Raw genomic sequence first — 11,271 nt, forward strand, 5'->3', positions numbered from 1 at the left:
AAGAGAATATTTTTACTTTTGGGTTTAAAAATACTTGACAAAAACACTTTTAAATTGAAAGATGGTGTTTGTTTGGTATTACTTATAGCTTACAAAATAATGGTAAACTAAAAAGGAGGGCCTACTTTTAGGATGCAAATGGGGCTTGGAGTGGATATTAATGCGATAGAATGGGGGATTCACTTTCAAGTTTCCAGTTTGTCACTAACAATGAATTCTCATTACTCTATTTGTTGGGTACATATAGGTGTAAAGCCCTCAAATGCTTTTTAAAATAAGGGGTCAAGGCTTTGACACAAGTGCTGCCCCTAAGCACTTCATCGTCTATAAAATATGAAGTGATAGGTGTAGATACTCTACTAAATAAAAATATAAAAAAAATCCCATTTTAATTTGGGAGATAAAAATCAGGATTTCAATCATATCTTTAGATCCACATCTAATTTATTACTTTGAATGACTTAATCTAATGGATTTTAGATTGACTCTTGTGTCGAATAATTGAGAATGGAATTTTATATTCTTTTTGGTTAACTGGAATTTGTAAGTGTGAAAACTTTTTATGTGTTGAAATTTTAGGGATGTATGATGAAAAATTGAATATATGAATTTATTGGTTGATTGGTTTTGAATGATGTTGCAAACTTCTCATACAGAGGACAGTTTTGTGATTTCTGATGGACTTCAGCCCACATGGTTTAAGTTACACCTCAATTAGAGTAGGCCCAGGCAAAATTAGCGAAATAGTGGGTAGCAGCCGATGGGATTAAAAGCACGTAAAATGAGACCAACCTTGTACCAAACACTTAAAACTATATTTTCTTCGAAGGTAATATTTACCACTCATTTTGCCCGTTCTTTAACTAAGTCCATCTCTTTTAGCTTATATTATATTAAGAGAAGGATTGAATTGGTGCCTCAAGACATTAGAGTGTTTTTAACTTTACCATTTCCACCAATTGTTTTGTATGTAAATTTTTTATAGATATATTAAGTACATGATTTTTTTTCACCTACATCTAGAGTCTGCCACATTGTCAATCCTCAAAATGCTATACAATTGCAATAAATTAGAGAACAAGAGCTGCATAAAATCTTCACACAGCCTGAAGAAGTTGACCATCTTCGTTATAGGCAATCTTTGGAGGCGATCTCATCACCTTTACCCGCAATGCTGCCTGCAAATTTTGCTCCAAACGTCAAACGGGGCTCATGTAGTAGCTTAGAGAATACATATAAATAGGCTATTTATTACCTTCTTATCGGAACCAAACTCAATAACATCCGAGGGTCGGAGTCGAATAGCAACATTTGAAGGTATCCAAGATCTTCTCCCTTCATGCCTGTACATACAGTTGTTTAGTTTTAGAGAAATTTAACGTTAAATAAAGACGGTTCCTCTCTGCTCATCACTTACTCGATATAGGTCCCATGTTCACTCTGCATGTCAATTAGGAAGAATGCACCTTCTTTATAGATGATTTGAGCATGTGTTTTTGATACCTGAGGTGAACGTATCACCACTGATTTTCCTGGAAAATTCTCATTCTTTTCACTTCTGCAATGACCAAAAGTGTATCAACAGACAGATAAATTAGAATGAAAGAAAATATTACAGTAATCAGTGGGATTGATTAATGTGTAACCAAACACATACCCGATCACAAACGATTTGTTCTCATCCCTACTTAAACAAATAGGTTGTGAGGTAGCTGCTTCGTTCCCAACTGACAATAAGAACCACCTGAAAACAGACAAGAAAGAGAAGAGATATTAGAGATTATAGTGTTGAAAAAACTTTCAGAAAATATGACGAAATTCACATATTTAAGAACTATCATACGCACTCTCCATTAATAGTCTGCTCGAGTGCGTCATTGTCTTCAAACCATGTCTGCAATTGGTCACTTGCCTGAAGAAATTATAAAAATATGTTTCAAATAATTTCCATAGCCATTTATGCAGAATCAGTAGGATGAAAGGCAGCATACCTTGTCTGAGAGTCTGCAACTTAAGGACCTCCCTTCAAGATTTGAGCTGCAAACGAATCGGTTTGAGTTTGAGAAGGAAGAAGAAAAAAACAGAAGACATGCATTTACAAGGTCTAACCTGTTACCACCTAAGACCCAATTGAGCATTATGGGCATTGCTAAGTTGATAAAAAATCTTCCACCAACTCTTCCTGGATGTGGTATCCGAAATTTTGTCAAAAACTGTAAAGCAGGTCAGATGCCATGGTGAATTGGTGATTATGCGTTCAGTTGTTAACTTCAATCATTTTTGCTTACACAAAACGGATTCTTACCGACAAGGGACCTAGCCCTACACCTAAATAAGCCTTGTAAGTTGAAGCCATGATTGCAGCCATTCTTGCCATTCCATGGATGATGGCAACTCGCAGTCTTCTAGCTCTCTCATAGCTGTGAAATTGAGTCACATGGTAGAATCAGTTTTAGATTGTAGAAAGTATATGTAGTGGACCAGTGACATCCACTGCATAGGAAATTCTCAGTTCATCAAAATTTTGATGAGTGAATCCAATGACCTTAATAAATTTCAAGGACACAAAAAGTATTACAGACACCAGAACTAATCCTTAAGTTACTCAGCTAATGGTTTACTTAAGAAAAATCAGGGAATGCTTAGCTCCAATATCCAGTCTGATAGTATTTTCTTGATATATTTTGTTGATTCAATATGTTTTCACATCTTTAAAATTTACCCTTTATGAAGTATCTAGGAAAAAGGAAAATTTTGATATAATACCTCCTTAAAGAGGAAACAACATCAATAGGAGTCCCTGACTCAACACCTTGTTTCCATGCATTATCAAGTTCCAATGCTAATTGGTAACTGTCCTGCAAAGATGATGGAGTAAAAAGTGCATAACTCGGCATCCTTCTGATTACAGGGAAAACATGATAACGCTATCCAAATTACATGGTTTTAATTCATATATATATATATGTTTATCTGAGGTCTATAAATTGGAACATCGTTTGATCTATGGCAATGCTTGAAGCCATACCTAAATGGCTTGAACTAGGGACAGCAAAGTGACTAGAAGTCATACCTCGATGGCCATGCATCCCCCTTGACCCATATTTGGCTGCATTGCATGGATAGAATCCCCAAGCAAGGTTACACGCCCTCTTCCCCAAGTTAGTGAGGGTGTTCGGTCATATATGTCTCGTCGAAGAATTGCATGTTCATCAGTAGCATGTAACAAATCTGTCACATTGTCACACCAATCCCCGAATATGTTAAGTAGCCTCTCCTTTTTACCTGAAAAAGATAAAAAATAATGTAAAACTTAAATATACTATACCATCTTTGAAATTAACAATCAAGTCCTGTATTAGATAGAGAGCATTCAAAAGGAGCATTTCTATTAGTTGAAAATTTAACAGAAAAATGTATGCATTTAAAACTTAAGCCAAAAAAAAAAAAAAAAAGCATCCGAAGTTATCTACCATGGCTATCCACACCACCAGCTGGTTCCTTGTGAAATGCATACCACTGCATCTTTCCAGCACCAACATCTGAGGAAACAAAGTACTGCTTGTGTCCCAAAAATACACGGTACCTTCACAAGAGAAAGTTTCAATTAAAAAACTACAAGTAGCAAAGCCCCAAGACAGTCTAATCATATCCCAAGGCTTGAGCAAGTGAACACACACTTAACAAATTTAAGTCAATATAGGCAAAAATACATAGAACTTACCCGACAGACTCAATATCAGCAGGCACAAAATCTGCAATACCGGTATAGCAAGTGTAGCCAGAATATACAGCTTCCTTTGGTCCGAACAAGTTCTTCCTCACCTGAAAAGGAGCGTTCAACATTTCAAAGGCTGAACAACTAGTTTAGTGAAAGCTTCAAGTTGCATTCAGAAGTTGATTTGATTCGATTACAGAAGATTGAATAAAATAAATTCATGTAGTTAATGAAAGCTCATACTCTTAACAAACAAAGACTATGTCTTGCACATACAATAAATTAAACAAAAAAATGGCACCTTGGACCATATTCCATCAGCTCCAACTAGAAGATCACCATCATAGCGGTTTCCATTTTCCAGTACCACAGTGACCTGAAGAGGCACAAAGGAAAAAACTTACCAAAACCGAACATAAAAGAAAGACTAATAAATTACAAGATTTAAGGGTATAATCTTCACCTATTAGCAACTCATATTACCTTATCTCCATCATCCTCAAAATCAACAACATTGCTCTCATTAAAAATTACGTCTTCCCCAACTGCACGAGCCAGGATTTGTTGCAAAGTCATCCTACTAATAACTCTTGTTACTGGAAGCCCCCTTTCTGCCGCAGGTGTGAACGTATCAAACTTGACATACCTGTTTTAAACCATATATATACTAATACCAATATCAACCTCAACTTTTCTTTTGGAATTCTACCTTTGTTAGTAGAAAGATAACATTCAATTTCAGATTATGCATAAACTGAGTCAAATATATAGGGTATAGCAAGCATTTCAACCAAAGCAATTGCAGAAAATAACAGTAGATATTCAAGGCAAATAACAGTAAACAACTCACCAAGTACCGGAAACCCCGTCAACTAATCCATTGATTCTATCACCTGTGACGCACCCTGCTTCCATGACTTCCTCAGCAACTTCCATATCGATAGCCTCTAAAGCAGCCAATGCATTGCTTTGTATCTGAATTGGACCCCTATATTGCCCCTCACCTCTTATAGCACTCAAATCCTTCTCAAACACCACTACATCAAAACCTTTCTTTTTTGCAGCCAATGCAAAAACCAACCCTCCAATACCACCCCCAGCAATCAATATCTTCAGCTTCGTCTTCTTCTCCAACTGGTTTCCATCCAAATCTTTCGTCTCACTTGATTTGGAAACACTCTGGGTTCCAGCTCCCACTGTAGCTTTGACTTGTAAAAGCCCTTCTTTTGGTTGTTTGCTTTGCTTCTAAAATGGTAATTGAAATGTATACAAGGCGAGGATTCTATTGGAATATCCTTAGAAACGGAAACTGGAAACTGAGTTCCTGTGAAAAGAATTGCTGAAGGCCTTTGAAACAAACTTGCTGCCATTCTTCTACCAAAAAAAGAAAAGACTGTTCAACTTTTAAGGCCAAAAAACCAAGAAATTTGGCTTTGCTTATGTTCAAGGTAAATGGAACAGATAGATACTGGACATGGAGAGATACAGAGGGAACTGACAGATTATAATCAAATTAGTCACCAACGTTAAGCACAGAAATTGTGGTGAAGCAGCACCGATCATGGAGATCCCACCACATACCCACCATCGGGGGAAGAAATATCTTACACAAATATTAATGTTTTCTGTGGCTGTCTTTCGGTTCTAAAATTATTAAAATATTTCCACTACATAAAATTACGGCTTAATGTCAGATTTGGTACTGAACTTTAACAAATCTTTTAATGTGGTATCTAAATTTTCAAAAATTCGATTTTGGTGCCTAAACTTTAAATCTGTTTATCAATATGGAACCTTTGAATAACGGTGTTAATTTTAATCCTGTCAGAACTTGTGGCCCAACTGCAGTGTGCCACGTGTCACCATGTGATAGAAAATTTAAATAGTCACGTTAAGGGACGTGAAAATAATTATACCAAAGTATTATTAATAATATAGTATTATGGGTTAGAGAAACTTATTATTTTCATATAAATAAAAAAGAGTTATGAGTAATTTTAAATATTGTTTAAAAAAAAACATATATTATTGGAACTGGAACTTAGAATGAGATCATTAAAAAAAATCTGTTACTCGAGAAAGCCTCTATTCTTCTGCAGTATACATTCAACTTTCACAATGACAAGAAATGAAACAGATGAACAGAGTTTGCTAGAGCAAAAATGGACGCTAATAGTAATGTCGGCATCAAACTCATCCAACTTTGAAAGATTGCTTTGAAGCCCTTTGATGTAGTGCCACAAACAAACTGGAACAAACCCATAAGAAAATTCAAACAAAATTATTCCCATGTTCAAATAAACTGGAACAAATCCAGAAGTGTTCATTCGCAAATCTGAGATTGAAGATTAAAGAAAAAGAGGGGGGGGGGGGACCCAGAAATGTTCTTCCCTAGTAAACCCAGAACTTTTCTACCCAAAAATGATTACTTAAATCGATTCGTTGTATAAAGGGTTGCTTATAAAATATTACCAAGAATTGTCCAAAAAAATTGATGAAATTAGGATTTGAATTAGGCGAAAATAATATAGAAGAAGAATTTTAAGAAATTTAAGGAAAAAAAGAGATTAACATGCTTTATAATGGGAAGAAGAAACATGGGTGTGGGCTTCTTGGACGGCGGTTTCTTCCATTTTTGCAACAAAACCATTCAAAGAGGGTATATTTATTATCAGGTACTTAATGGAATTGAAATGAGGAAATATCTGACATTAACTGCCACGTGTCACCTTATAAGTAGGTCAGGTGCATTGACACGTCATCAACTGAGACAGGTACCACTTGGTAAACGGACTCAAAACTCAGGTACCAAAATCAAATTTATAAAAGTTCAGTACCACGTGAAAAGATTTGTCGAAACTCAAACCCCTAGGCTATTCCCAGATCTAATGATACATATATATCTCCCAAGCTTTGGGAGCAATAAGTCGTCTCCGCAGAAAATTGAGTGATAATTTATTATTTAAGAAAAAAATGAATGGTTGCAATGAGAGATTTGAAGTAGCAAGAAATAATACGTGGAACATTTAATGTAGCATTTGGCATTTTGCAAATGCCATCTCAATGGAGCAAAGCGACCCTTGCCTGAGACGCAAACAAAAAAAGGATAATTTTCCTTGCAAGGAATAAATTAACGTGAAAAATAAAAGAAAATTCAGCTCTCAAAAAAAGTCTAAATGACGACATTTGAGATCATATTCCTTCCTTTTCTAGAATTCAGGTTTATAGGGATCTGTGTTTTACCAGCAGCCAAGTTTCATGCTTTGGGGATGTAAAAAGTTAATACCATAGTTTTAATTGGAGACTTCAACAGGAATATTCCCTACACATTGAAAACTAAGGCTCCACACTATATGATTTATAATCTGTGAATAAATGATATTGATAATTGAATCACGAAATAATCTTTAGATAATTTAAGTTTTAACAGTGACACTTTAGACTTCCCCACTCCATCTTTTAGTATGGCCTGTACCGCCAATCTGCTCTCGATGGCCTCCCGCTCCCAATTGCATAACCCCACTGTTACAAATAAATTACATAGGCGAACAACTTAATGAACCCTGTTTTTGAATAATTGCATGATCACGTACGTATGTATGGATGTATATACTCACATCATCATAAGGCAGTCCTCCATACATCCTACCAAAGGGGCGCATTGGACCACCAAAACCTCTAAATGGTCCAGCAGGATTCATCATGAAACTAGGGCCAGCATCATCAACGGGTGTTGCTGAATCTATTGCCACCTGAATACCATATGTAAAATTATAAATCTACAGAAGCATTTTACCTGTGTTCAGGAAAATTCGCAGGAGAATATTAAGTTCGAAATAAAAACTTGAATAAAGGAACATCATTGATTGCAGATGAGCAGGCTTCACTATAACTGTAGACCCTGTCTTCAAACCTTACAAAAATGACTTGCACAAGATATCTTGTAACCGGTCATAATGTTTTCGGACTAAAACTTGTATGCTATAATCCTTGATAAGTTACCACATGAATTCACAGCAGTAAAATAATAAAATCACAGTTTGCCAACCATTCATGGCAGAAAATCATAATTGAGAGTCCTAAAAGTTTGTAGAGCATCACCTATTGGAGTTAATCCTCCTAACCAAAATAATGGTTATTATGGTTGGATAAATAAACATAGCATCCAAGAACTTGGCCTTTTTAACATTCTATCAAGCATAAACCCATAACCACGAGGAAAAGGTAATCTATCAAATATCAACCTCAGAAGTAAGACACTCAGGTATGAGGCAAGAACATAAAAGTTTGTTTTTGTTACCTGTTGTCCACAAATCTCGTGAGACCTACGAGATACTCTATCTGCAACTCCATCTTCAGCAAAAGTCACAAAACCAAAACCTCTGTGGCCAGATCTCTTGGGGTCCTACATTAAAGGAGCATTAAGACCTTCATAAGCTGACTCCAATTCAACTCTCATTTATATATGATATTCATCACATTACCTTAGGAACATAAACGTCTATTATACGGCCAAATCTACCAAAATACAGACGCAGATCATCAGCAGTGGCCTCCTGAGGAAGTCTGCCAACAAATATCTTTTTGCCCATCCCTCGGCTGGACTCCCCTCCTACTTCAACATAAAAGGAAAATATAACGACATTAATAAATGATAATTGCATAAATCAAAGTCTCTGCCAAGAAACTTACTTCCATACATGGGGCCAGGATGGTCATACAAGGTAGGAGCACCAACTGCAGCATACCTAGTGGCAGCAGAAATGTAAGCATTGTATGCACCATACCCCCCCTGTGACATTCTGCCTATTGGCTTTAAGTCATCTTCCTGTCAACAAAATATCAAATTAGTGTCTTTTACCACACATACATTGAGTAAGGATGTGAAATTTCTAGGGAAATAGATCATGGAAACTAAGTTGTTCTTCGTCATGTACCAACAGATCAAATTTGAACTTTAGGAAGGTAAAACAGATGAATTGTTAAAAGCCAAAAAACATGAAAATGATGTTAAAAAAAAAAAAAAAAAAAAGACACTGATGTCAACTTGCCTTAGGTGTTGCTCGATCAACTACTACTGTAGAACCACCCAGTTCATGAGCATCAGCCATCAGATTCTCCACAGATTCTGTAACAATGAACAGGTTTTAACATTCTTATCACTGTTAGACATAACAAGAATGGAGGATCAGAACCAGCATATAATTATATTCGATCAAATAGCATATGATTCTAAAAACTTGGAATTTCATTGGGAAAATAGGCAAGGATATAACTTCTAGCACTTTTATCTTGTAGTTGTAAACAGCCAAATAAAAGAACCCATAGGTCAAAGGAAACATTCAAACCATTAGATGTAGAAAATTAGGTCAAAGGTACTAAGCTAGGTGTATGATAAACAAACCTGCGCTAGCAAAAGTGATAAAGCCAATTCCACGGTGAGCTTTTGAGACTTGATCCTGCAGAACTCATGCTTAATAATCATCTAAGAAAAGTCTACCAAGAAAGCTAATACATGCAACCATAAGCAGAACACACACATGACCAATATAGAGAGAGATTACCTTCGGCATGTATAAATCTGTTATCTCACCATACTCCTCAAAATGCCTGTGAAGAAGAATATTTGATTGTTATTATCACTCCTGAAATAGCTGACAACCAACTCCATGTTCAAAGAATAAACAGAAAATAGATAAATAAAAGAAGCACTGCCATGATTCATATAGCAGTTACTTACCTCCGAAAGGTTGATTCATCCACTGATGGTGGAATCCTGGCCACAAATATCCTGGTAACTTTCTTTACGGGTGCTCTCATCTCCTCCTGTTAAGTGAAACAAAAAGAAAGTTATGGGTAAGGAATAGAAAAAAGACTAGTAAATTGAATTTTTTTTCCACAGAGAGAGAGAAAAGGCATCTACTAAAGTTTATATAACCAAACCTTTGGAGTAGCTATTTTAACTTCCAACATTCTCTCACCAAGAAAATGCTCAATTGATAGCACATTCTGTAGAAAATGGAACGCAAAGCAAGATTGTTATTACATGGTCTAGAGTTTTAAGCTAAAGAGAGGAAAAAGAAAACATCAGAGAGAAAGCAGGTTAATGTTTACCTTCGCATCATCAGCCGATGCAAACGTTACATAACCAAAACCACGGGATCGGCCCGTAGTTCGCTCCTAGACAATAGAAAAACATAATCAATGAACAACATAAAATAAAAAGGGAATCGAATAAAGAAAAGAAAGGAAAGAAAGTTAAGTTATTTAGCAGTTGGTCAAGCTCGCAAACTAGCAATAACACTAGTAGACAAACTTGTATAGAAGAAAGCTTAAAAGAGTTCATGCCCCAGCTTGGGCTTTTTAAACATAGGGTGGGTTTGGATGGGCGGTTCGGTGCGGTGCGTTTAGCTTACTTTTTGTCTCATGCTACAATGTCGCTACAGTATCTAATCTCACCGCCACCTCACCGCCACCGCTGTTTTAAACGCACCGCCCATCCAAACCCACCCGTTCTAAAAGTCCTAGTATCCAGCTCGTCTCTGACACATCAGCCACCACTACTTGGAACAAATAATTAACATAAAAAAGCAATTACTGGTTAACTATGAACCTGTTTTACCATCAAGATTTCAAGAGCCAAACAACCTCACAAGAACCTTAGAACATCAAAATGATCTATTACTGACAGAAAAAAAACACATACTATGATACTATTTCGCATTTCTCAGAATTCGTGATATCCAGAAAAATTTATTAAACCTATAAACAAAATAAATGAGGAAAAAAAAGGCGGATACCTTCATGACAATACAATCCTCCAAATCACCATATTTACTCATGTATTCCCTCAAACCTTCAGTATCCACCTCCCAAGGGATTCCCAAAACCTAGGAAAAGACAATTCAACAAAATTAGGAAAAAAGAAAGGACCCTGCAATTAACCAAATAACTCACCAAATTAAGAACAGAAAACTAACCACAAGCTTCCGTTCCATCGAGTAAACAGGATAAATTGAGCTGAGAAATGAAAAGCGTTGAAATCCCTAAGTCACTCAAAACAAAAGATCTCACAAATCCTCTCTTAAAAAAATCTCTCACACTCTGTCTCTGGCTCTTTCTCTTCCTGCATACAATAAGCACACGCTCTTTCTCACACATAATCATCACCAAAACCGAAATCAAATTCACCACTTTTTATTTTTATAAAAAGAAATTTCAATTCTCAAAACAGAAGATCAATTGTGGTAGTTATTAACAGAACGTATAAGAAATTTTTCTCCTCTTTTTGGCGCTCACTGACCTGACCTTCCCAATCCAAAACCCTAAAATTTGCAGACCCTCTAGCGCTCGCTCGCTCCCTCGCTGGCTGGCTGGCTGGCAGGCTGCCGCTTTGAGTCGTTATCACAAATTCGGATATTGGCCTCATTCCCTTCCTTTTTTATAGCTACTTGGGCTACAAATTTGGGTGGTACACCGACTGCCATGAGCCAGCTCGGAGTGCACCCACCTGCCTAGCCCTCATGGGTTTTAAAGTACCCAACCCATTGTGC

The 11,271-nt window shown here is 36.5% G+C and overlaps 2 protein-coding genes across 5 annotated transcripts; both read right to left on the reverse strand.

Moving 5' to 3' along the window:
* Nucleotides 1-932: 932 nt before the first annotated feature.
* Nucleotides 933-5,337, reverse strand: LOC107913245 (zeaxanthin epoxidase, chloroplastic). Its single transcript, XM_016841768.2, is given in 16 exon segments — nt 933-1,178; nt 1,256-1,343; nt 1,418-1,558; nt 1,658-1,744; nt 1,848-1,912; nt 1,992-2,037; nt 2,110-2,213; nt 2,306-2,420; nt 2,767-2,858; nt 3,074-3,285; nt 3,474-3,586; nt 3,725-3,825; nt 4,020-4,094; nt 4,202-4,364; nt 4,569-4,938; nt 4,941-5,337. Coding segments are annotated over 16 exon segments (2,001 nt in total). The 5' UTR covers nt 5,089-5,337; the 3' UTR covers nt 933-1,097.
* A 1,651-nt stretch (nt 5,338-6,988) lies between these two features.
* On the reverse strand, nt 6,989-11,271 carry LOC107913246 (DAZ-associated protein 1). Of its 4 annotated transcripts, none has more exons than XM_016841771.2 (14): nt 11,022-11,271; nt 10,699-10,844; nt 10,519-10,608; nt 9,833-9,898; nt 9,662-9,727; nt 9,459-9,544; nt 9,283-9,328; nt 9,123-9,177; nt 8,770-8,846; nt 8,411-8,546; nt 8,203-8,330; nt 8,019-8,123; nt 7,336-7,470; nt 6,989-7,240 (listed from the first exon to the last, which is right to left on the reverse strand). In XM_016841771.2, exons 2-14 carry the CDS (start codon nt 10,714-10,716, stop codon nt 7,178-7,180), a joined length of 1,071 nt encoding a protein of 356 aa, XP_016697260.2. In that variant the 5' UTR covers nt 10,717-10,844; nt 11,022-11,271; the 3' UTR covers nt 6,989-7,177. The 4 variants fall into 4 exon arrangements, with proteins under 4 accessions (XP_016697260.2, XP_016697258.2, XP_040959860.1 ...); XM_016841769.2 differs by having other exon boundaries at nt 8,203-8,333; XM_041103926.1 differs by having other exon boundaries at nt 11,027-11,222.

The sequence above is a fragment of the Gossypium hirsutum genome, chromosome D11, assembly GCF_007990345.1.
Source record: "Gossypium hirsutum isolate 1008001.06 chromosome D11, Gossypium_hirsutum_v2.1, whole genome shotgun sequence".
Lineage (NCBI taxonomy): Eukaryota > Viridiplantae > Streptophyta > Magnoliopsida > Malvales > Malvaceae > Gossypium > Gossypium hirsutum.